This window comes from Pterocles gutturalis, unplaced genomic scaffold (genome assembly GCF_000699245.1).
Source record: "Pterocles gutturalis isolate BGI_N339 unplaced genomic scaffold, ASM69924v1 scaffold12830, whole genome shotgun sequence".
Taxonomy (NCBI): Eukaryota; Metazoa; Chordata; class Aves; order Pterocliformes; family Pteroclidae; genus Pterocles; species Pterocles gutturalis.
In genome coordinates this window covers 1465-27877 of record NW_010138430.1, presented here as the reverse complement: position 1 = coordinate 27877, position 26413 = coordinate 1465, and the positions used below count along the sequence as shown (strand labels likewise).

At 49.2% G+C, this 26413-nt stretch overlaps 1 protein-coding gene across 1 annotated transcript; it reads left to right on the top strand.

Annotated features, from left to right (window-relative positions):
- Positions 1-25161, top strand: TNFRSF21 (tumor necrosis factor receptor superfamily, member 21; the record flags this gene model as incomplete). The annotated part of the gene is given in 7 exon segments (XM_010083010.1): positions 1-673; positions 2558-2720; positions 2722-3041; positions 15627-15883; positions 21269-21322; positions 23708-23927; positions 24779-25161. Coding segments are annotated over 7 exon segments (1917 nt in total), but the record flags the coding sequence as incomplete, so codon positions are not given.
- Positions 25162-26413: the final 1252 nt, after the last annotated feature.

The following is a 26413-nucleotide window of genomic DNA, read 5'->3' as shown; positions in this document are numbered from 1 at the left end:
CTCCCGTCTGTTTTCCAGCTGCTCGTGCTCCTTGGCACTGCTGACGGTCAGTCGAAGCTGACCTCTGAGCAGAATGCCATCAGCCTCGCCCCTGGCAAGTACCGCCACTTCGACCACGCCACCAACCAAGAGCTGATCTGTGACAAATGTCCCGCAGGAACCTATGTGTCTAAACATTGTACGAAGAGCACCTTAAGAGAGTGCAGCCCTTGTCCAGATGGGACCTTTACTAAGCACGAGAATGGCATAGAGCGGTGCCACCCTTGTAGGAAACCCTGCGAACTGCCAATGATTGAGAAAACTCATTGTACTGCCTTGACTGACCGCGAGTGCACTTGCCTGTCTGGTACGTTCCAGACGAACGATACCTGCGTCCCTTACACGGTGTGCCCGGTCGGTTGGGGCGTCCGCAAGAAAGGAACCGAGACAGAAGACGTTAGGTGTAAGCCGTGCCCTCGTGGTACCTTTTCTGATGTGCCTTCTAGCGTGATGAAGTGCAAAACATACACTGACTGCTTTGCGAAAAATATGGTGGTCATCAAGCCGGGGACCAAGGAGAGTGACAATGTCTGTGGTTCTCCAGCGTCTCTTCCAAACACATCTTTGACTTCGTCAAGCACCGAAGTGGGTGAAGACCCCTATGAAGTTCCACCAACTGCTCCTCTTCCCAAAGGTAATGTCCACCACTGAAACACAGACATGTTTTTGGTCGTGGGATTGCTTGCCTTGGTCAGGGTTGCCTTTAGGCTGTTCAAGGACAGCCTGGTATAAAGTGTGGTTGGTGCTTTTGCTTCTTGGCCAGAAGGCAGCTCCAGAGTGCATCAGGTTGCCCTCCCTTGCGTTGAACCACATTTAATAAAATTTTCACTGAGAGTGTAGTTGTGATTGAACTCCTGTCTCTCCTACTGTTGGGACTGAAAGGACATCGTGTTCCCCCAGCTTCTTTTCACATCTGTGTGTTGTGCTGGCACAAGTCTTGGTTCATTTGTGGCAAACCTGAGTCGGGATGCAGCAGAAAAACACAGAGGGGGGGAGGAGCTTTGCTCCACCAGTCTCCTTCTCTGATGGATTCACTGCTTTTATGCCCGTGCTTTCATAGAATCATGGAATGGTTTGGGTTGGAAGGAACCTTAAAGATCGTCTAGTTCCAACCCCCCTGCCATGGGCAGGGACACCTCCCACTAGACCAGGTTGATCAACACCCCATCCAGCCTGGCCTTGACCAGGGTGGTCCAGCCTTCCCTGTTGCATTTCACCCTGTAACTGTGCCCAGCGTATTGGCTTAAATGGGAACCTTTGGCAAAACAGCCCTCCAGGAGCCTAGGTTGTCCTGTAACTTCTTTTTCTTCAATCTTTAAGATTTCCATTAGTTCTCACTGGTGGGGAGAACCAGGTTGAGTTCCCCATTTGCTCGCTTAATTGGAAAAGGTGCATCACTGCAATCTTTTCCGAGACGCTTTAGCCATGGCTAGTTGCAGTGGTGTTGTCAGACCCCATTTGAGGTGGTGCTCAGCACTCCCTGGGAAGCAGCTTCCTTAAAGTGTCTCAAATGGGGCATTTTAATTAAAAAATGCAACTTTTGGTAGCCTGAATGCTTGAGTTGGTAAATCCAGTAGCAGGGAAGTGATGACAGTGGTAGACTCCCAGTGCTTCTCCTTTAGGTCTCAAAGCTTGATATGACATTTGTTTTGTCATTGGGAGGGGACAGGAGGGTGTTCCCTGAACTTTGAGATTAGCTGTAGACAATTAGGTAAAAGTTGAAGTGTTTTCTCTGTTTGTATTCTGGTCAGAGTGTTTTGGGTAACCAAGTCACAGGCAAAATCAGATTACAGATGGTTACACCCACTTCCTAGCTCAACTGGGATGAGACATGATCTTCAAAAGCCGAGTTTCTGAAGTACGCTCTAGTTTTTGCTGCAACAGCCCTTCCTCTTCTCATCAGGCTTTCGTCATGCAACTGGCTGGGACCTGAGAGTTGTTGGTTGATAAGAAAAATCAATAAAGATGGAAAGTGTCTCTTAGGGGGAAGTTGGGTTGCTTCTGTTGCTTCAGAAACCTGTTTTTGTAATTAACACATCCACAGCTGCTTGCAGTGCTGATAAAAAAATTTGTGCTTCGTTAATGAAACCCAGTAAAGAGATATTAAGCCTCCAAATTTTCAGATGTTTCTAGCCCAAATATGACACTTTACAATCAGAGTAAAACTAATGTTCATAAACCTAAGAAAGAAAACAAAACCTTCTCGAAGTTGTAGGTTTTCTGAGAAATACTGAATATGGGACAAACACAGATTGACAACATGCCTTTAACTCCTTTTTTTTAATGAGCTGCCACTAGCCTTAACCAACAAGGGTCAATTTTACCTTGAACCTACCACTGTAACCATACCCATCTGTCCCCAGAGTCAAACCTCAACTTCACCTCTTCTCTTTGTCGCTGCCTGGCGTTGGGTTTCTATCTGCTGGCCAAGCAGATGCTCAAGCAGGTCTTAGACGGTGACATGATGCCATATCATGTCTCTGGTGCTGTGACACTGAACTCTCCTCTCCTTTCGCAGGTCTGAACTCTTCAGTTCCCAGTTCTGTCCCTTCTCCTGTGCCGCGCACATCCAGCGTCACAGTGGAGCTGGCGGGCTACTACAACGAAACCTCGGCCAACGAGACAGATGGTGCTGGTGGGACCCCCACGGGCTCCAGTGCAACCAGCCAGGCACAGATTTTCCAGCAGAGCGCTGGGGAAGCAGCCGCCGCTGGAGATGGCAGGGGGCGAGAAGTCCAGCATTCCATACAGACCCCCCCGGCGAGGTCAACAGAATGTCCACCAGCACTTTGACATCAATGAACACTTGCCATGGATGATCGTCCTCTTCCTGCTGCTGGTCCTGGTGGTTATTGTTGTCTGCAGCATCAGGAAGAGCTCACGGACTCTGAAGAAAGGACCCAGGCAAGATCCCAGTGCCATTGTGGAGAAAGCTATTATGAAAAAGTCCACCACCCCCACGCAGAACAGGGAGAAGTGGATCTATTACTGCAATGGGCACGGTGAGCAGTAGCGACCGGGGGCCATGGGGGGTTGTGTCCTCTCCACCATCCCTCATTGTGCTTTGGAGGGGCTGCCCTCACGTCCAGTGACCAGTTGCTTTTGTGACTCACTGGGCCTTGTAGTGAGGACAAAGCCCATATACTGGTTCCTCAGCTGTTTCTTGATCCATGGCTTCTCCACGTACCGGTTCCTGTGGTGTATCCCTGCTCCTGAAGGAAGGGTTAATAGAGGGAACGTCACCTGCTCACCTCAGCTCCTCTCCTTCGCACCCATCCTTGCTACAAGGATCTTGAATGAAGACTCCTTCCCCCCCACCCCTCCTCCCACACCCTTCCACCGCTCTGTTTCACTCTCTCCTTATTTTCTCGGTGACTCAGGCGTGGGTCTGGTTGCCTTTCATGGCATCCTTTTTCCCTCACCCCATCTGTGTCTGGAAAGCTGAGTCATCCCCCGCCTTTTGGCAGCACCTAGATTTTAGGTTCTTATACCTAAATCCCAACTGCTGGCTTGTCCTCAGCCCTTCGCCTGTGCTGGAGCCAGGAAGGTTGTCCGTAATGGCCGTGTTGCGGAGGCGTACAACTCCGTGAGTGTCGTGAGGTCTTCCTGGAATCTCTGTTTTGTAGTGTTTTCTGTTCTTTTGGTCCGTGAATTGCTGTCAGCTTTTTGATGAGACTTAAAGATGACCTCTTGTGGTCATTAAATTGAGATTTGTAAAAAATCTATGATAAATTAATGGTGGCACGAAGACAAGCACCAAGCAGCTATGATCTCCATAATAGGATGCACGGTTCTTCCTCAACAAAGCTGTGGTGGCAATTTTGACTCCCCCTGTCCTGTGAAGACAACATTGACGAGTCCTTCCTTTGGGTTGAAGTTGCTCAAACCTAAACAGCTGTTCACAGTTAGCCTTTAGAAATTAGTGATTTAAAAAAAAACAATAAGGAAGGGGGGGGGGGGGGGGGGAACCAAACAAAGACTGGATTGAAAAAAGATTGTAAGGTTTACTAGAGATTGGTGCTTGATGACTGTTATCCTTGAGTGCTCAAGTACAAAGCAAAGAAGGCTTTGAGTAGGGCGTCTTCTGTCATGTACTCTCTCTGATTAATAGACCCGCACTTTGTTTGCCTTTGTTAATGCATTTATAGAACCAGTAAGGTCTTGTTGGAATTAGTTTTGTGCCTTCACTTGTGTTTGTGCTACTTATCTGTTTCCTTTTAACTCTTTTGAATTCTTGGGGTGAGGTTTCTTGAACTTCTTTCCCTGTGCGATAACTTTTTCCAACCAGTAACCCCAGCATTCCATTGTCCCTAAAATCTTTGGTACCCAAGATGTGATCCTTGGGGCGATGGTGAGTGATCTGCAGTGGGGTTGCAGAACCTTATTAAACATCCTTATTTGTGGGCGCTACCAGAAAAGCTACCTGGCTTTGGCCATGGTTCATTGGCCAAAAGTGGATGGTTGTTACTAACGTGTAGTAACTTTTTTCCCATGACCTTAATTACCAGTTGGTTGAATTTCTCACTTTCCTGTTTTTTGGAGCAGTGAGTGTTGTTATCTCGGAGCAGGGGCTGAGTTTGTACAGGGCAGGGAGTGCTCGAGTGCTGGAACCACACAAAGTTGCTTTGAGCGGGTGCAGCTCTGGTTTCCAGACTGGCATTTTGGACCCTGTGCCGAAATGCCTGCGCTGCAGCTGGTCCTTCTGGAGCCAACGTTAGAGCTGCCTTTGTGGGCAGCGTTGTGCATGTGGTCAGCAGGTATGATTCAGACTAAAAAAGCCATGCAGGCAGAGAAAGTGATACGTGGTGAGCAATGAGGCTATATTAGCCCACTTAGGTCTAACCCCACCTCCCAAATATTGTCATCCTTTGGGGGATAGTCATTCATGGGTCATCCTGTGCTTCCCAAGATGAGTTGTTCTGGTCTTCTCTGTCATCCTTTAACAGCTGAATTCAGCTTCTGCATCAGATTCACAAGATATTTGCAAGGTTTATCCCTTGTCTTAGGAAATAAGCTGGATGTAACAGCAAAACCACACTTGGCTGGTAAACCGCTCCAGTATCTGACCAAGCCTCTCGGGTCTGGAGGAGAATTGCCCCGGTACTCCGGGCTCGCGGCTCAGCCGCTTTGCACTCCCCTCCTGGTCATTCTTGCAATAGTCACGCTGGCTCTGTGTTGGCATGGGTGGCTTCATGACTTCCTCATGCCTCCAAATGTCCTCAGCTGAACTCTGTGCAATGAAGGCTGGCAGACGAGCGCAAGCCAATTAACGCTTTGTCTGGCGTTTCGCGCAGCGCTGGTGTTGCCCGAATCTCATTGCGTTTAGCTGGAAGGGCACGGCTCATTAGTTCCTACCTGGAGATGGTGCTTTGCTGTGTCAGATATGGAAATTGTTCTCCTCTGTGGTGGTGTATAAATCCCTCTTTTGTTTTCCCATTGAAGCGTCTGGCTCTTAAGACTCTCTTTACTTGAAATGAGAGGAGATGTAGTGACCTTTTTTTAATAACTGGCTGTACAGCTAGGATGTACTGCAGAGCTGCAGCGTTGTGGCTTTGCCTTCTGCTGCTCCAGCAGTGTTTGTACCCAAATCATGCTTCATCCTGAAGCAGCATTTCAGATGATGGTGAATACAGCCAAGGACAAAGTTCAGGCTGTTGCAGAGAGGAGATCTTTCCCCTCCTGTGCTGCTAGTGCAGATTCCTCTGTGGGAGGCATCCAGAGCAAAGCCTCCCTAGATGTGGGCACCACAGCTGCTCCCCAGGTGCCAGCCTGGTTTGGGGTTGCACTGGGGGTGTGGAGGGCAAGCAGGTAGTCTTGAAATCATCTTCTGGGGTTGGGAGTGAAGTGTTGGGGTCTGGTGCTGGCAGCATGCCGACATCCGTATGACCTCCCCACCTATACGTTTGCTGCCCATGCCAACAAGGAGTTGGGGTGTGTTTATGGCCAGGGCGAAGCCCATGTACGTAGGTGTTGCGCACAGTCTACCCACGCTTCCTCCTAGTTTACCACCTCCTCCCTCATAATCCTTTCAGTAAACAGCTTTAACCTTTGAAATTTTTTTTGGCTGCGGGCTCGGCTGGACTCGCGGGAGCTGTGCTTGGGCAGCCACCCTTCCAGTGGCACTTCGTCCGTGACACTGGATGGGAGCACAGCTGGTATCCAAGGCTTTGCCCGTTTGGAGGATTTTATTGTGGATTTTTATTACCAGAGTGAAGTGTGGTCAGGGTGGCATCAGCACTGCTCAGTTCTGGAGCAAAGTCATCTCGCTGTGATTGGGCTTCTTCCCAAAAGAGGAGGATTTTAGGGTGGAAGCCGTTGCACAAACTCTCGCCTGGTTCCCGGTGGCGCTTGATGTACTTACTGAATTGCTTGAATAGTTGAGACACGTGTGCAATCCTGAGCAGTGGTTATTGTAATGGGGCATTTTGCTGATCCTCATCCTCCTGTGAGCTGGTGTCTGTGCCCCGTTCTCTCTCTGGTCATAATACATGCCTTAAATAATAACCCAAACCTAAAAATAGCAGTAGCATGGGAGGCTGGTGTTAAAACAAGACCCATGTCCTTAATGTAGACGTGTGCCAGCCAAGACAGCAAATGCCAATGATTCTCACTGGATTAAATGGTTCAGAGGTCTGGGAAGAGCTTGTGATGACTAATGGCCTGAGCTAGCAGCCAGCCTACTTCTGTGTCTGTCCCCATGTCCGTCCCCAGATCAGGAGCTCTCCCCAAAGTCCCCAGGTCTCGTCCGTGAAGGATCTTGAAGGTAGAGCAGCATCAGCGGTGTAGCTGTGGTTGGAGAAGCTGGACCCCTTGCTGCTTCAGCTGGCTCTTACTTTCTAACCCTGCAGGTGGGAATCCAAAGGAGAAAAGCAGTTTGCCAAAAATTTCCAAATAAATTATCACTGTAGTGCCTGGATGACATGGCTACTGGACTGATAGTGCTCTGTGGTTTTAACCTGGCATGACTACTTTATCTTAGAAGATCAAGAACAGCCTACGCACTGGAAAGACTTTTTTCTAAACAGTCCCTTTATTTTAGCAAATACCAATTTCATTTCTTCAGCTGTTTCGAAAGGCATGGAATTGAGCTTGTAATAAAAATGGAGAATAGAAGCCTGTCTCGTGAATGTCTTGGAAATGCCAAATTTGGCTTCAGTCTGTGTCAAACATGAAGATGGGCCTGAAATCATCTTGCAGAAATTGCTCATAGCGTTGCCTTTGATTTTCACCCATTGCGTAGCAGAAGATGAAAGGCAAGAGACTTGTTAAATGTTACATTTTGGAGTAAAACCTCCTGTGTATAGAAGCTGCCTGACATGATGTGCCAAGAGACAAGAAGAGAATTTGGTGATTTTTTTTTTTTTTTTTTTTTTTTTTTTTTTTTTTTTTTTTGTTGAGTTGAAAGACTGAAGAACAGATCTTGGCAGCCGTGGCCTGGCATGAGATGCCACTTCCCTTTGATTTTTCTTCAAGTCGGGTAATTGCACATTATTGCAGTGGGTGGTGAAAGCAAAGCCAGGAAGCCGCTGGTTAAATAATCAGAGTTGTTCTGCAAAAGCTATTTGCAGCCGAGATGGAGCCGAGATCACCTTGGTTGGCAATTTGTAGGGAATAGTCCTTGGCTTGCAGCTCGGTTGCTGTAGGACCAGGGCTAGGCTTGAGCTTGTTCTGCTCCAAATGAAGCTTGTGAGGCTGCCACGAAGAACCTGACCCTGTGCTGCAGCTCTGAAGCATCCCCATGTGAATATAACCAACGGGTGTGTTGTCAGTATGCATCGGGACATCTTGGGTCATCGCAGGCTTGCCCTCACGTGGAATCAGACACTCACTTATGGTTAGTGGTGGAAGATGCTTATCAGAGTAAAATTACTTGCTTCTTCTAAAGAGACAGCATATTGACTAAAAAATCCCATACATAACTGTAATCTTTTCTGTAGATCCATCACCTAATGAATCCAAGGTGACACAAAGCCTGGTGTCACTCCCTGCTCAACTGCCACCCTAGGTAAGGAAAATCAGCTGCAGGTGTGGCATTCACAGGTCTGTAGGGTGACTGCCTGGCATGGGGTGCTGCTTTAGGACCCCTCCTTACTGCTCGTGTGGGTAAACGAGATGAAAGCCACAAAGGGGTGGGCTTTTTTGGTAGGGTTAGCTCCTGAGCTGGTCACGGCTTGGTGGCAGGAGCATCACGCTGGGAGGCAGGGTGAGGATGGAGGAGATGCTGTGGGAAGGCAGCCCTGGAGACTCCGTTTCTCCTGCACATCTGCAGAGTGTGGGGAGGAGTGATGGGGTTAAAAGCTTCGCTGGTCTCAAATTGTGGTGGCCTCGAGATTTTGTGCCAGACCACAGGTAGGGCAGAGATGGCTAGCAGCATCGCACAAGGGTGGGTGTTCCCATGTAATTTGCTAACTGCGGTTACACCTGGAGAGGATCAGCCCTGTGCTTGTGTGCAAACCCTAATATGACTGTCAGGCAGAGCGTGAGGTGAGGGATTAATGTTTGTCAGCCTGCCAAAATGGAGAGGCAGAAGGTGTTGGTTTTTTTGTTTGGTTTTTTTTTGTGGTGTTTTGGGTTTGGTTTTGTTGGGGTTTTTTTTGTTTGTGTTGTTTTTTTTTTTTTTTTTTTCCCCCAGAGCAGTCTCTCTTCTGGCATCTGCAGCTCAATGATGTGCAGGTGACTGCTGATGCTCTAGCGCCAGCCTGCCCACAAAATCAGACCCAGGCAGAAAGGGAGCTTGTGAAATTGGAAGGGGCAGGTATGTGCCGAGCATCCCAAGCAATATGGATGGATACTGTGGTACTGCTAAGCCTTACAACAGGGATGCTCAGCCCTCACTGGACCTTGTTCGGCTGTGCAGGAGCTCTGTGTTTCACACTGCGTTTGCTCCAGCATGGGTGGGATGCTCTGCTTTGGGGTGTGATGAAGCCACCCTTCACCTGCAGGGCAAACCTTTGCTGTGGGAGCTTTGGGGTGACATCTGAGGAGTTCAAAACACCATCTTCCTCAAACTGCTAGACTTACAACTTTGCCTCAGTTTTACCCCAAACTCATCCTTGACCTTTTGGGAAGCTGTGTGGTTTCCAAAAGGCTTATGCAAGGACCTGACCAAGGCATCCTGGTGAAAGGGAGCCTTGGAAAATGCAAACGAAGGAGACTGCTGTTCTGCTTAGAGAGAAGGAAACCTAATCATGTGCGGGTTTATCATATCTTGCTCCTGAGCCTTATTGCATTAGCAAGCCTGAAGGCTGATGCTTAATCACTTTTAATGTGTGTTGCTGCACAAGCCATCTATTTACAATGTATCCGGGGCTGAGCCAAGCTGCCCTGGGAAGCTGGAACATTTGCTCCCAAATTTGCTTAAAAAAAAATAAAAATTCCTGTGCGGCCCCTGGATTAATTTAATAGGGGATGGGGATTTGTGCCTGCCCGTTAAGGTGTAGGGCCAAATGTCAGAAGCAGATCTGCTCTGCGGGGAGAGGGGGGTTATCCTTGTAGAAATGCACACCAAGCCGAGGTGTTTTTAACAAAAACCCAGCACTGGTTTCCGCACTGGGAGGGCGGTGATTTTCTCACATTGGTAAGGCTCTTGCACGTAGTTCCTTGAATAACAAGGCAGATTTTTTTTTTCCCTTGCTCACCAAGGCTTTGCCCACGGGGGAAGAAAAACAGGAGGCAAATTTAATCCTCGGGTTGGCATCTGCGGGTGTCTGGATATTTATATGGCCCTGCTTGCTCAGGGTTATCAGCTGTCCGAGAGGGTTATAATGAAGATTAACTCTGCAAAAGCCATTTAAAATTTAATAATTACATAAAATGCTTATGCTGGCCGTTGCCTTTTAAACCAAAGGAAGGGCAAGTCCACTCTGCAGATCCCCCGTGCCAGCGTAGGGAGACATGCAGGGAGAGCATCCCATGGTGGTGGGCAGGAGCTGGCATGGGTCCTGGGAGAGCTGGGCCGAAAGTGCTGTTATAGAGGTGACTTCCACGTGGAGAGTGGTGGGAATGGAGGTCTTGTCTTGTGCTGACCCTCAAGTTCTGAGGTCTGAAATATGTTTGTAACCACATATGGCTGATCACAAGCTTTCCTTGACTGCCTGGTTTGGTTTAGTTATTTTCCAGAGAGGGTGTGGGAGGTGTTGTCAGGAGTCCATTTCCTGCCCTGCAAGGCTTCTTTTTTTTTTGGTTTTTAAAAGAAAAACAAACACCACCATTTAGTGGTTTGTTGCTCAAACAGCACTTAGTGAGGATGTGAATCACTGGCTCCTGGGAGGGTCTGATACCATCAGTGTCCTCCATGGGAAAACTAGCAAATCACTCAAGTCTTCATAAGCGTGTCCTCTCTTCCTGTCCAGACAACGGTTCTTGTTAGAATCATGGAAAGGTTTGGTTTGGAAAGATTTTCAAACATCACCCAGTTCCACCCCCCTGCCATGTGCAGGGACACCTCCCACTAGCCCAGGTTGCTCAAAGCCTCATCCAGCCTGGCCTTGAACCCCTCCAGGGATGGGGCATCCACAGCTTCTCTGGGCAACCTGGGCCACTGCCTCTTCCTTTTGTCTAATCTGAATCTGCCCTCTTTCAGTTTAAAACTGTTGTGAAATGTTCATGTTTTGGGAAGGTATTTGTGTCAGGGATTTGGGATTTCTAAGTTCTGGTTTGCCTGAGCCATGGCGTCCTGTCAGCTGGAGTTTGGATGTGTCGCATCGTGGCTCGGTTCTACATTCAGGCTCTTGGTGTGCGCTCAGAGGTAAAAATAGGCTGCTGTGGCTGTGTTCTGTGTGAGTCAGGAGGATATTTGGAGGAGGTAGGTGGGATGAGCTCAGGAACAGAGCTGCGTTAGCAGTGATTTGGAGCTTTTATCTGAATGTAGGGGAGGGTTTGGTTGGGCTGCATCACCATGGTTCTTCAGTCTGACTGGCACGTGCCCTTGGGCTGTGCTCTCCACCCACGGTGTTCCATCCTTGAGGTCTGTGCACGTATCGAAATCCAGCCAGCCTGTCACCATCAGGATTTGTCATTCCATGTGGTGCCATGTGCTCTGAAATGGGCAGATGGAGAAAGTGGTGAAATTGCAGCACTTCCAATGTAGGATGAAGACCCAGTAGTGACAAATAGTATTCTTTGTGCAGAGAAAATGTGAATTTCAGTGGTTCTGTTGTGGGAGGTCTGGATTGTGTTGATGAACAAGCCATTGGTCTATGTGTTGGGTGGGTGTAGTAATTAACATGGTCCACCTCTGGGGTACCTGTGTCAGTAAGCAGACGGTGGAAGCTTCAGGTGCTCTCGCTCAGGTTGGTATTGGGATGGTGGAGGTCAGTTCCTGCAGAACTCATGGGTGTACTGGTGGGACCCCTCCTTGTGAATGGAGGGATGGAGCGTGGTGTTCCCTGAAATCCAGCCTTTCTGAAAATTCATGAAGCTGGCTCTGGAAACCTAGGCAGATGGGCTGCTCACTAGATGAGACCATGCATGCCACAGGTCGTGGAGGATCTCCTGAGCTTTGGTTCCCAGCTAGGCAGCCTACTGTGTGAACTGGTGTTGTGTTAACCCTTTTCTCTGTGCTATGTCCTTTTGTTATTAGCGGAATTGGAGGACACGTCTTGGGAGGGCTCTGTAGACTTGAGCATGAGATTTCACTTTAAGGGCGGCAGCTTTTTAACGAGCACTCTTCTGAAAAGTACTGAATGATGTTTGGCTTGAGCTCCAAAAGTGAAAATAACAACGGCTTTTTGTTTGTGAGAGGGTGGGGAAAGGAAGGAACTGAAGCTCCTCTGTGGCTGGGCTGTGGTTAGACTTTACCATATCTGCTGCCAGGTGCTGGGTTGTAGCCTTCTGGCGGGATAGCTCCTCCACTCCTCTTAAGTTGGTTGAAAGATGTCAAAAAGCAATGACACAGAGGAGAAATGGACTCTTGCAGGTATTGTACCTCAGTGTGCCAGCACTGCTGGTCATGGCCCTGCGCCATGCTGGCTTCTTGCCCTGCTTGAGGCCAAACGATCGCCGAAGAACTCTGTTCACATCCAGCCTGTAAATAGCAGGGCTACAGAAGATGAGTGAGGCTTGTCCAGAGAAAACTCAAGAGAGTCATTAAAGGTTGGCCAAGTCCTGTTTGCTTGTGTGATGACCATCTCAGTGATGTTCATGGGTGGAAGGAGTGACTGCTCTGTCTCCATCGAACTACGCACACCACAGTGAGGCGAGGGACATCCAAAGGAGTTCGAAACGAGTGGGAAAAATCTTGAACCAGATTCAAAATAAGCCAATGGAAGTTGCTGAAATAAACTGAGATGGTGTTTATGGGGTAGATTAGAGTGGAGGTGAGCAGTGTGGTTGGAGGCGAGAGACCTGTGTGTAGACCTGCCTTGCCTCTCCAGGAGGGTCCTTCCTGCAGCTCAGCATCGTTGTAGATGAGCTGGACCTGCATTCAGCAGTGCTGTTAGTTTGTACTGCTCTGCAGACATCTGTCCATCTTTGACCCTGTCTCCAATTGCCTCTGCTTGCTCTGGCTGTAGGCGTGCCTGGTTGTGCCCGTGTTCCCATATGTGTGCATCCACTGTTGGGCTTTGTGTTTGCCTGTGTACAACATGTTGGCTTTGTCCTGACTTGAAGGGGAGTTCTTCATTGCTCCAGGTTTATCACCACCTTAAAATATTAGGTGGTTACACGGAGCAGCCTATCATGTTTAGAGAATTGCAACGTTTAGATAATGGCAGTTGAAATGCCACCTGCCCGGGTAGCCAAGACACACACAGACGTGCTGAATCCTTCAGGTGCTGCCTGCCATTGCCTGCTCTGGGATGGCCATGGCACACGCAGCTCTGCTGGATGTAGCCGTGGGGGTTTCACAGCCAAGGGCTTGTCTTTAATTCCCGAGTCTTGAGGTGAGCAACGCTGGGTGATAAATGGTGATGGTCCCTGATGGCGATGATGGAGAGGGTGCTGGTGCCTCCTGCATTAGCAGTGGTGGGTGGTGGCAGCTCTCCCAGGCTCTTCCCATGGCCTGTGTTAAAAAGCTCAGGCTGTTCTCTGGTATTTGCAAGCTCAGAGCAGCTTCAGTGTCATGCCATCGTGGCTGTGACCAGCTTGCCAGGGAAGTGTGGATTTGATGGGTTAAAGCACCATCCCTGCTGAGCTCGGCCATTTCACTTGGGGTTGCTGGGGTCTGGAGGGCTTTGAGTGTCATCTCCAGCCATGGCGTGAGGATGAGCGTGGTGGGAGAAGGTCCACTGGTTCCCTGGGCAGGGAGGATGCCAGACCCGAGGCAGAGTTGGGTTTTTTTGCTCCATGCACCCTGGTGGGAACGTTCCCATCCCCACAGGATGCTCCGGCACTATTAGTGCTCTGCAAAGTAACTTGTAGGGCTTCTGGAAATATGGAAATAGTGGGACAGTAAGCTTATTATAAGCATTAACATTTTATTTTCGTTCTAACAAGTGAATTAAGTTACTGTAAATGGCTTGAGCAGTAATACTTGGCAGTGTGCAGCCGCAACTTGTCATGGTTTTAATCTTATTTTTTTAAGAACAGAGGGAGCAATGCTTTTCTAACCAACTGGAGCCAAATCTACGCTCACGTCTGTCTCTTCCGTATCTCTTTGGGCTTTTGTTTGCACAATATTGTAGTGGATGTAGCAAACATATGGGGCTTAAATTCATTTAATAGTTGCAAGAAAATGAGTTTAAGGTTCTTATAGTATTAAGGTAGACATTTCCAAATTCATTTTTAATGGAACATTTGTTCTCCAAAGATTATTAACGCGCCATTAAGTCCTCTGCTGCCTGGTGCCTTCTCATGCCGTGGGATATTATTACCAAGGGACATAAACATGTTTATGGGGCTGCTTTATTGAACGGTGAGATTAAATATACTAAACTTGGAAATGTCAGTGGGAGCATGAGCACTTCATCATAGATCTTGTGCGAGAACATTAGGACGTAAGTGTCGTGCCACCACATAAAACTGGTGCAAATCAAGTTGCAGCCAGCTGAAAACTCCTCCCTGGTACAGCAGCTGTAAATGCTGGGATTTATCAGCATTAAATATGTAGATGGGAGCACGTAGTAGATGGGTTTTTCCTTTCCAGGGAGGACTAGATATGCTACTCAGGGGTCATAAAATGGCAAATGATGTTTTAATGTTTCTGTGTGACCGACGTTTGTGGGAGTGGGTGTGGGCAAAGCTCCCATCCAGTTGTAATGCTTCATCTCACTGCAGGGCATCACTGTTGGGGGACCCGTCTCTGCTTGTTTTATATATAAAATGGGCAGCATTTTATTTTTTTTGTATATATAAATGGGCAGCATTAGCCCTATGCCACCCCTATGCCATCCCCTCACTCAACCTGGGGGAAAAAAAATTAATCCTTGAATACAAAGGTAGAAGAAGCTCTGATAAAATGATTTATGCACTGAGGTAATGACTTACACACTGAGATATATCTCCATATAGATATAGGTACATAATGGGCAGCACCAGACCTGCTCGTCCCTCTTTGCATTGCTGTTGTTACCTTGGTGCACAAGTCTTGCAGAGTTTTTTCGACCCTCAAAGTCAGGGATGATTATTTTTTTTTTCCTGAGTTGAGTGATAAAATTAAGCATTGGCTGCATAAACCTAGTATTTGGCTGGTTTTATGCCAAAACTAGTTGAATTTGCTGGTCTGACTCCAAATCTGAGTTGGCTTTTGGGCTTCTTACACTGGTATGTGACATCCAAAGGCGCAGGGCTTGGCTACTGCCGTGGTCTGGGCTGCGTGTCCTTCTGCGCAGGACCGATGGCCAGCCTGGGCAGACAGAAAGATCAAGGGAGAGGAATTTGTGTGGGTAATGGAAGGAGTTAACAAGACCAGGCTTAATTCCTGCTACTGTGTTGAAATGTGAAGGGCAATAGCATATATTTATGTGCCTGGGTTAATTAACCACATCATAAATCTCAATAGCATATTTGCAGCCTTTTCTTGTTCCTCGATGCTGGGGAGCGTTGTCTTTGTCTTGGGCTTATTTTTGAATAATGAAGAAGGGTTTTTTTCCCCCCCCCTCTCCCTCCTGAACCTCTTGAGAGCTAAAAAAAAGCCCTGTAAGTTGGTTGGGGTTTTGGGGGGCTGCATCCCACCACACTGGGCTTTTATAGTAGGAGAAGCCCTGAGCTGCACATCTCCATGTGAGGTGGATGAGGCTTTGAGCAGCCTGGGCTAGTGGGAGGTGTGCCTGCCCATGGCAGGGGGTTGGAACTCGATGATCTTTAAGGTCCCTCCCAACCCAAACCATTCTGTGATTCTATGGTACATGCACGTTGTTGTAAATCAGCTGGGGAGGGAGGTTTGGTGGTTATGGTGGGAGGATTGGTAGGGATGTGCAAAATGTGGTTTGTGCTTGGGTGTTTCTGCTGTCGAGCAGGTTGAACGCTGGCTGCAGATGCTCTGAGCTTGATGGGGTCATGGCTACGTTATCTACTTGGAAATGAAAACTAAAGTCTGTATATAGGAGGTCTTCATAAGCTTGCTTTAACAGTGGGCAAGGATTTGGGGCAAAAAAAGAGATTTGAGGCTGCAGACCCCATGCCTCACCTGTAGCTCTTCTGCTCCCCAGGCATCGACATCCTCAAGCTGGTGGCAGCCCAGGTGGGGAGCCAGTGGAAGGACATCTACCAGTTCCTGTGCAACGCCAGCGAGCGCGAGGTGGCGGCTTTCTCCAATGGCTACGCGGCCGACCACGAGCGCGCCTACGCCGCCTTGCAGCACTGGACCATCCGCGGGCCTGAGGCCAGCCTGGCACATGCCCTGCGCCAGCACCGCCGCAACGACGTGGTGGAGAAGATCCGAGGCCTGATGGAGGATACCACCCCGGTAATGATGGGCTGGGCGTCGCACGCTCTTGTCTGATGCGGTGCACGTTTTATCTGGCCGTGGCGAGCGTGTGGGTGTGTGGGACCTGGCTGTGGCCTCAAGCTGAGCTAATAGACGAGTAGCTGGACTGCACCTCTCTCTTAAAGGGGGCTACTGGAGAGGTGGGGAGGGACTCTATCAGGGGGTGGAGTGATAGGACAAGGGGTAACAGTTTTAAGCTGAAAGAGGGGAGATTTAGATTAGATATTAGGAAGAAATTTTTTCCCTTTTCCTGTGAGGGTGGTGAGGCAGTGGCCCAGGTTGCCCAGAGAAGCTGTGGATGCCCCATCCCTGGAGGGGTTCAAGGCCAGGCTGGATGAGGCTTTGAGCAACCTGGGCTAGTGGGAGGTGTCCCTGCCCATGGCAGGGGGGTTGGAACTTGACAATCTTTAAGGTCCCTTCCAACCCAAACCATTCTGTGATCTCCCCCTGGAGCTCCTCAGGGACTTATATTTAAGCTTTACACTGCTTTTGAGTAAAGCTTTGACAGAGTTTGCTCAGAACCTTGTCAAAGTTCTGACAAGCTCTTGAGTCTCGTGTGTTGTGGTTTACATGCGTCTTTGAAGGTCACCAGGAAGACCTGGTACTTGACCCCTCGTATTGGGGACGTTCCCTTCTTTGGCAGCTCCAACCTTAAAACAACCTGGTGGTACCCCATGGCTTTGACTTGTTTTCCTAGAAATTGTTAAAATTGGTTTGCTAATCTTTTGAGCAGATGGCTCACGTGGATCCACATGACAAATGATGCTCATTTCAGCAAAGGGGCTGTTTTTAACAAATTCACCTGAGCTGACACATCCTTCCCCCCTGTGCATCCAGTGGGGCTTTTTTGGATGAGCATCCTTCATGATCAACCTTAGGTGTTGGCTGTTCCTCTGCCCTGAAGCTCCTGGACCAGTTGCTGTGCTGCAGCAGTACGTGGGATGTCAAAGCTCAAAAGCACCCCAGGGTGCAGATTTGGCATGGCAGCACGCTGCGTTTCTGCAAGGGATTTATTACCTGCTGTAACCTGTCTGCCTCCTCTCCCTGAACTGGCTCCTGCCCTGTGGATGTGGGTGGTGATGGAGTGGCCCTGGGAGGGATGTAGAAAGCTGTGGGAAGTGGCTTGTGCAAGGGAGACAGAAGCCTTGGAGCCTCGTGCTGGCAGCTGAGTTGGGTGCAAGTGTTCTGGACCGCAGGTGGCCACAAGAGGACATGTTGAGTGTGGTTTTTTTGGTTTGCTTTTGTTTGGTTGTCTTTTTTTTTTCAGTTTGCACCTTTAATTAGAGCTAATCCAAGTTTGGCTCTGAGTAGTTTATCCATCCAAATGCAGACAAATGGAGGCAGTTTCTCTCCGTGCTGAACTGGTTTGATCCAAAGGAGTGGGTCACCACCTTGGTGGCAGGCATAGGTGGTTGCTCCAGCAACCAAAAAACCCTCCAAAAATAATAAAAAGAGGTTTGTTTGTTTGTTTGTTTGTTTTTGCCATGGACAAAGTGAGGTTGTTCATAAGCCATGCAAACACATGCATCTGCCCTACAGCGTGATGCCCTTCGGGTGACCCGACCCAGCAGCAAGCTGTCCTTGTGTGTCCTGGATGAGCTGGGATGGATGCTTGGGTGGCTGTGGTGTCCATTACACCTTTGGCGCTTGCCCAGCATCCCTGGGTGCAAGTGGGAGCTCCCTCATGTCTCCCCATGGCCCTGTATCATAAAGTAAGCTCTGACCCTCCCCCAGCTCATTGGTACAAATTGTGTTATTGGGTGACATAGCTCTCAGACAGCACATTGGTACCATAAACCCAGCCAGCCTGCCTTTGCCATCACATCCTTGTCCAAAATCCTTTATCTGGCATCTGGCTTCAGCCTGTGAAACCTGCGGAGGCAAAGCAGCTCTCTCCCATAGTGCCTTATTCCCTTGGCAGCTTTTGGGCTCCGAAATCCAAATATTTACAACCCCTCATAGGAATAGAGGAATTAATGGGAGTCTCTGGAGCGTTACATGGCAGGAATGTTTTCCTTCAGGTAGGGAACAGCTCAGCTGAAGGTTCATCAGCTTTTTTAGCCAGGGAGGATTATGCTGGGTTTGCATCGTGCTGAATGAATTTAGGTTAAAACGAGATTAGCCCTCTGAATCGCCTTGCTAGGGTTTTGTGGTTTGTTTTTTGTTTTTTGTTTTTTTTTTTTTTTTTTTTTTTGCAGTGCAGCTGATGCAGAAAATACAGTGAGTGCAGCAGCTGAGGGAAGGCTTTTTTGGGGTGCATTTAACTCGCAGGGCTCCTGTTAAGGGTTGGCATCGGCTAGGAACACCTCTCCAGCTCGAGGTTTGCAAAATCTCTGCCCTTGCAGGCAGGATTGCCAGGCAGTGGGGTGCGAGCCCAGGCGCTGTTCAGCGAGCAGAGGCACACCCCAAATTAATGGTGCTGATAGCATCAAAAATTGGGGATAGAGGGGGGGAAAGGGAGAGGTTTTTGCTGCTGTTTCAGCAAATTGCAATTCCCCATTTTGGGGTTAAAAGCATAAAAATTGGGTGCAGCACAGGCACTGGGTAATGGGATTTTTTTGGGGCTGTGTAACAGCATTTGGCAGATAGAAAGGGGTGTCTGTGCTCACCCAGAGTGGCCTGGGGCCGTTGCTGGCATGGCTGGCCATGTTTGCCACTGTAAGTGTCTTGCCATGAGCAATGCTTTAAGCTCTTACCTTTTTATTTCTGGCTCTGCTGGCCTCGGCTGCAGTTTTTCAGGGAATGGATGGAAGGGAAGCAAACAGCCTTGCTCAGGGTGCTCAGCAGCACAGACTCAGCAAAGCTTAAAAAAAAAAAATAATAAGGGAGATGTTGAAAATGGAGGGGGGGGTCTGTAGCCCTGAGTTTGATGAGATTTAGGTCCATGGCTAATTGCATGCCGCAGATAATCCCATGAATCAGCAGAAATGTCAGGGCTGAGTCTGGTGTGAGGTTAAGCCATGGGGTTTTTGTGGGATGCTGGAGGAGAAGAGGATGTGAAAGCAGCTCCGTGTCCAGGCGTGCGGCTGTGGCAACGCCTTTTGGCTCCTTTTCTTCCTCTTTTGCAGGTCAAAACCCTGGGAGGGGGAGTCAAGAGCCTAGAGCGGTGTTCCCCAAATTCGGCTCCTGCCCATCCCCTTCATTTCCTCTTCTGGCAAAGCAGAACTGGGCTGGACCCAGTAATTAGCAATGAGGTTTGCACGCTGCCATCGGTGGCAGAGCGAGGGTGCAGCTGTTGGGTGGGTTTCCCAGCTTGGGGGTTGTGGTCCAAGGGCTGAGAAGTACCCAGGCAGCCAGGAAAGAAAACAAAATTGCATGCGATTTTTCCTTCTGGACTTGCATCAGGTTTTATTTGAGGCACAAAGCTGTAGGATAAGGTGGCCAGAGCCCTGGGGAAGGGGTAGGGCTGTTTGGGTTTTGCTGAAGTGGACATCACTGTTTTTCTCCAGGTTTGCTCTAAAGCGTGAGGTGGTTTTCGACAAACTGAGGTTGGGTTTGAACCAGGCTGGAGAACATGCAATGAACAAAAATGTAATAATATATAAAGTAGTGCAAATATAAATAATGTAAACTTTGTAGTAGATGTGGTTGTAATTGAGGTTTCCCTGCTGTGGTAGCCACATCTCCTTGGGTTTGTGTATTTGCAGTGTATTGGGCTCAGGAGCATAAGATGAAACTAGAAAATGGTGGGGTCAGAACAAGCTGAATTTGGTGTACTGACTTAGCCTGTAGTTGAGTTTGTAACTCTTCATCAGGGCTTCATCAATTCTTCATCATGGTTGGAGTTGAAAACATGGGTGGGCAAATCTCTAGAAAGGAGAAGCCACCAGGAGCTCTCATGGAGACACCATCTCCTGCTTGGAGAAGCACTTGGCCCATGAATGGCTGGGGCTGGTGGGGAAGAGCTGCTTCCTCTGTGGGTGGCTGCGTTTTGGTGTTGGTGTCTAAACCCTTGCCAGACCCAGCATTCTCCATCCTGGGTCACGTGAGGCTTGGCTTGAGTAGCCCCTCTCCAGGGCTGTCTGGTGGAGGTGGCATCCCTCAACACAAGGAGAACTACTCAAGTCAGGAGAGCCAGGTTTTCAGAAGAGCACCAGTGAGGTCGAGGACATCGAGAGGACATTTGGATTTTCCCACCCCACGATGCTGGCCCTTGTGCCCTTCCCATCCTGGCACAGGGCTTGCCTCCTGCCCTGCAGCACCTGCACACCATCGCTGCATACCTCTGCCACCTCGATGGGACCTCATGGCCTGGCCAACTGTGTGTCACCTTCCAAGGTCTGCTCTGCCCTGAACGTGGACCCCCAAACACCACATGCACCATGAAACCGCTCATCCAAGCAGATCCTCCCTACACTTGTGGGGGCCATAGCGAGAGCATCCATCCCCGACACCACCCTGCATCAGCAACCCAGCCCACCCTGCCTCATTCACCGAGGTTTCTCCCACCGCATGTCCTACGGAGGTGTAGCAGACCTGGGAACGGAGCTGGTGTCAGCCGGGGGTCATCTTTCAGCAGGGAATCTGGGAAATGGTGGCCTCAGTGCTAAATTTATTCCCAGTCCCGAGAGGATGTGTACCCAGCCTCTGCTGAGGTTGCTTCTCTGAACCCAGCTGCCTGCCCAATTTTCTTTTTTTTTTTTTTTTTTCTTCTTTTAATCGGCAGTAGTTTGAGTCATGTTTGTGTTGGGACAAGAAAACCCCACCCAAGCGCGGCTGCCCAAAGCTGGGCTGATGCAGCAGCAGACCTGCCACTGGATTTTATTACCGCCTGGTTGCTGCAGGAGGAATTACAAGGAAGCATCACCCAAGGGAGGATTTTTTTTTTCACTTCCGTCACTGTTCTTTCCTGACATTAGCACAGCAGCTGAAGTTTCTGTTTGTCCGAGTTGAGCTTTTATTGCAGTACAGTAAAACGAAGGCAGAAAATGGGACCAACCAGTTCCAACAGAGCTGTTGAGAACAGCTGTGAAAAGAAAACAAAGCCAACCTATGTTGTCTTCTGCACACATCTCCTTCTGTCCCCTTGTCTTCCATTTAGGAAGGACCTTCAGACACCCTCAGCTGCTTTAGAGCATCCTCCAGACACATTGGGATCCAAGAGGATGTTAGTGCTTGAGCCGCAGCCAAAAGGGAGCTTTTAGGGTTTTTTTGGGGTTTTTTTTTTTGTTTGTTTTGTTTTGTTTTGGCATTGCAAACCTCTTGCTGCAGTGCTCAAAAAAAAAATAAAAAAAAAATTGGCGGAACGCCCCGGTACAACTGACCGGTCGCAGGAGGCTGCTGATGCATCAAAGCTGCTGCGGCGCCTTCGGTTTTTCATGCCAGTCCGTGTGTCTGACAGTGTCCGTGTGTCTGTCTGTGCAGGTGCAGATGCAGCCTCAGTGGCAAGCGCAGGACCCCTGCCCCGATGATGGAAAGGTGAGAAATGCAGCGGCTTTGGAAGGGCAAAGGGCTCCAGAGGAGTTGGGTTTTTTTGTTTTTTTGGCGTTTTTTTTCCCAGCAAGAGCTTGGTTTTGCTCAAGGATCGCCATTCTTAAAAACAGGAATGACCAAGGTGATTTCAGCAAATGAGTCACGGGCTGTGAATAGTGTATTTTTACACCTATTCCACAGGCTTCACCTCGCAGCAACCTTGTGCTTTCCCCAGCCTTTCAAAACCCTCATTCCCACTCGCTTTCTTCCTGCGGTTTAAATATTAACACGCATCCCAGCATCCTGTTGACTTTGTCTCATAAGCTCACAACCGTTCAGTTATTTGGAAAGCTTTGGGCTCCTGGGATGCCTACAGTCAAATAACCTCGGGTGATTTTTTTTTTTTCCTACTGTGCTTTAGCAGCTGTTTAATTAAACTCCAAATGACTCGCACGCTTCTGGGAAGGGATTTTCTCCTCTGCTGGGAAGCTAGAGCCAGGGCATCCGGCTGCTCCCAGCCATCCCTGTAATTGCTCCTCAGCCGTCGGGCCCCTTTTTTTGGAAATTGGGAGGTGGGTTTGTGGATGGATATTAAATGAATGAGTTACAGAGGGAAAAACTAACCCCTAAAGCCTGTTTTTTTTTTTTTTTTTTTTTTTAAGGGGAGATTGGAGCATTTGCAATTTGGAAAGCAGCCAGCCGCTGTTCTGCTCCTTCCCTTGCTTTTCCCCTGTTCATGGCAATGGGCTGATTCTCGTTGATGGGCTGTGTTGGGAAGGGAGTTTTGGAGGAGAAGACAGATTCTTTTAATTAAAAATTAAAGCTGACTTTTATTTTTAACATGCCTATTGCATAACATGCTGAGCTAGAACAAATCCTTCCCTGTTTATTTTCAAGGGGGGGGGGGGAAATAAAAAAAAACCCTTTTATTATACCAAGAGCAGGCTTCAATGTTAATGTAATGTGAACTAATGGGCGTCTCAGCAGACATGTGATTTGTGGGTGGCGAATTCCTCGACACAGATGAGGAATGCGCAGGCACATCCATGCCAGTGCGGAGGTGGCTCGGCAGCTCCCTGTCCCACAGCCTTTAATCCAAATTTTACATTTTAATCCCTGGGTGGTAGGCAAAAGTGTGTTAGCAGGAATAGTCTGGTCTTCCCTCTATAGAAGGAGAAAACGGGGCTGCAAAACGCTTTGGGGAGAGTTGCACATGGACAGGGCTTGCGATTCTGCACTCTGGCAGGTCAAGCAGGGATGTGGGGTTTGGGAAGAAGTTAAATGTTAGGTGGTCCTTAAAGCAGCCCCTTTGGGGGGACCTGGTGACCTGCAGAGGTGCCCGAGCTGCCGGCCAGGGATGGAGGGATGCTGCCCCGAGCCTCTTGTCCCTGTGGGAAATGGAAACCAGAAATGCTCAGCTTCAGCTTTGCACACTGAGGGGATGCTGAGAGATGGAGGAGGGTTGATAATGTTGGCTGCCGCTGCGCAGGTAGGAGGGAGATGCAGGAAGGAAGATGTAGAATGTGGTCAAGTTAGGAAGTGGGTTCACACTGGTCCCCAAATGATGCTGCTTCCCAGCGCAGCATGTCCCAGAAGTGCTTGCTGCTCCCTGTGTCCTTGGGACCGTGGAGCCCAACGCTTGCCCTTGGCTTACATCAGGGCAACAAAAAGCAAAGGCACTGGGGTGATGCTGGGGTCACTGCCAGCCCTTGCTTGCCCTTCCTGGCCCTGGACTGGGAGTCAGGTGGGATGGATTTCTCCATCATGCATTAATGGGGTGCTCACGAGAGCGGGGTCAAGATGGGGCAAACAAATTATTAACTTTTGAAATGTTACTGGTGTAGCTGGTCACAGGAGCGTGCTGATCCCTGAGGGGTGCTGCAGCTCTCATCCTGCAGCCTTGGCACCGGCTGGAGGCGTGGAGCTGGGCTATGCCTTGCCTTTGGGAAATGAGAGCTGTGGAGCAGGTTTTTTGGGGGGCTTACCTGCTTGGGTGTTATCATGTTTAACCCCCGAGAGTGGTACTTTGGGCTTTAATAACCTGAGAGTGAAAAGGAAAACCAAGTTCCAGTGCTCTGCTGGGGATGCACGCACCATCCAGGTGCTGCGGTTGCTCCCACTGAGAGTGGGGGTTGCATTACCCCTCCTGCTTGTTGGGCTCTGGGGTGCCAAATGCCAGCGCTGATGTCCACCCCTGGTCACATCCAGTGCCTGTTCTGGGTCAGCAGGTCCCCTGGGAGGAGGAGGAGGAGGAGGCCATCCAAACATGGGGACCGCTTGCTGAGGATGGGCTGGGATGTGTTGACAGCCAGGACGCAGATGGTTTTGAGTGCGATCCCATTGCATAGCATCCCCCTAAGTTAATTTTTCCCCTTTTTTTCCCTTCCGAAGGTGGAAGCTGACAGACTGGCACTGCCGGCGAGCCCCAGCCCGCTCAGCCCTGCGCCCACCCCCAACCCCAAGCCCCCTGAGGCCACTGTCCTCACCGTGGAGCCCTCTCCTTCGGAGAAGAAATGCTTCTTCGTCGACGAAGCGGAGCCCCTCCTGCGGTGCGACTCCACCTCCAGCGGCTCCTCTGCGCTCAGCCGGACAGGCTCTTTTATTACCAAAGGTACCAAAATCCATCCAGGAGGGGGAACAGTAGAACTAAAGGGGTGCCATGGCGTGTCCCCTGCGGTCAGCTCACATGGCAGAGCTGCCCGATGTGATACCATAACAGTAAATAACTGGGAGAACTAGCTCTCCAGGATACATGTATCACATCCTCATTCCAGACCAGAATATCCTGTTAGCAAAGATGATACACATGTGAAAGGGGAAAACACCTTTAAAGGCTTTTAACTCTTGAAGTGCTGACAGAGAATTTGTAGCATCCTTGGATGTTTGGGAGGAGTGGTTCTCATCTTTTAAATGTCATTTAAAGACTGATTTTTTTTTTTTTTTTTCCTCCCCGCCCATAGTCCAGCTTGCTTCAGCATGTGGCTTGAGATGTAAATCACTGTTAGTCAACCCCCTTTGTTAGGTGGTTTAATTTACTGGATTTGACTTGCTGCATTTAATCTTCTTCAACTTCTGATGAAGGTGAAACACTGAGCTCAATCAATCTACCGAATTTATGCTTGGAGGTGGAAATGAAGCTGACCCAAGGAAAACAGCTCAAAAGAGCAGAATTCAGCTTTTCTGGCTCCCCTTCCTCTTCACTTTTCTGCTTTGGCCATTCAGCATTTATAAATGCTGTGTTTGCTCTAGCAGGATCCTGGATTTGGTGCCTCAGCATCACTGGCTTTCTCCATCCTCTCCCCTCCCCATCACTCATCACCCTCCACCTTTTCCCTTGGTTCTCTCTGTGATGTGTCCAGACGTGGCAGCAGGGGATGGACCGAGGTCTCCAAGGAGAACAAGCCCTGGTTAACAGAGGTTTCTTTAGGGGTTTCTTGACCACCTTCTCCTTTCCTCCTACAGAAAAGAAGGACACTGTCCTGCGCCAGGTGCGCTTGGACCCTTGCGACCTGCAGCCCATCTTTGACGACATGCTGCACATCCTCAACCCCGAGGAGCTCCACGTGATCGAGGAGATCCCGCAGGCTGAAGACAAGCTGGACAGGCTATTTGAGATCGCCGGAGTCAAGAGCCAGGAAGCCAGCCAGACCCTCCTGGACTCTGTCTATAGCCACCTTCCCGACTTACTCTAGGCACTGGGGTCACCACGCACTCTCCGAATATCTGCTAGAGCTAGCTTGGCACTCGTTAAGACAACCGACAATACGCAGGCAGGTTTTGTTGTAGAATATATGGCCAGTATTTCCATTGAGATGTCCTTGATTTCTGGAGGGGGGGCAGTTCGCACCCCTCCACCCCTTTCCCCAGCATCTCTTCTCCTTGTGCTCATTCCAATCAGATCAGTCAATGCACTTTAAAAAATAAAAAAAAAAATTGCAGTTAACAGACTAAAAGACCGTGAATCTGGTGTAATTTAACACATCAAATAGGGGATTGCTGGTAACTCACTTCTGTCAAAGCTGTCGCTAGGAGTGACTGTCTCCCACTGCCTCCCTTCGCCTCGGAGTGGTAAATGGCAAAAACACACAACAAATCCCAGTCGTTGCTGGTTCCCATCTCTTAATGCAGCTAAGCTTCCCACCCGAGCTGACTTTTTTTTTTCTAATGTGCTATTGTATAGCTCGTACCCATTGCTGAGATTTTACTAGCACGGTTATTTATTGTATGGTTTTCACCCGGACAACGCATCGCGCTCCTATAAGCTAAAGCAGAAGCGCTTTAAACGCAAAGGAAAAAAAAGGTCAGTCCCACCAACCTTCGAGGCGATGAAAAGGTCCTTTGCCTTCAGTCAAATGTCAGGAGTTCCCTTGCCTTGCCGCTTGCGGGAACGATGGGGCCCCGAAGGTGCTGGACTTGGGGAGGCGAAGGCGGCCGCTGGTGGTCCTGCTCTCCCCGCGGTGTAAGACTTAAACCAAGCTGCGCTTTTACACTCGTGTCTCTTGGGTTGTTTTTTTTTTTTATACTTACGTGGCCGATAGGTTCTCTAAAGACCTTACCTGGTCTTAATAAGTCTCTTCAAATCACACTTCACTTTTTATTAAGAAAAAAAGGGGAGGGGAGGGGGGGGGAAGCTGCATTGCAAGAAGTCTGTCTGATTATATTTGCAATTATTATGCTCCCGTAATGAACAGTCTGTACTACGCTCAATTTGAAGAAAAGCTAATACGAGGGTGGCATGAGCCACCCCGTGGGAAGGGGTGGGAGTGGGGCAAGAGGGGAATGAATTGAAAAATTGCCTTCCAGTGTACTAATTTATTAATAAATACTAGGTGTTTGTTACTTGACATGAATCTGTGTTAACCTCCTCAACACCTGCCTCTGCTCAGGGGTACCTGGGTTGGAGCAGGGGCTGCTCAGGGTGCCCATGGGGGGGGTGAAGAGGGAGATTTGGGGGTGGTGAGGGGCTTGTCTCCTTTTAGCTTTGAGGCTAATACGTGATTGCTTTCTGCCTTCAGTCCCCACGGTCGCTGCTGGAGCTCTCTGCAGCTGGGGAGGGGGATGCTTCCCGAGCTGGGGTGGGGGACGTGTTAATCCCCA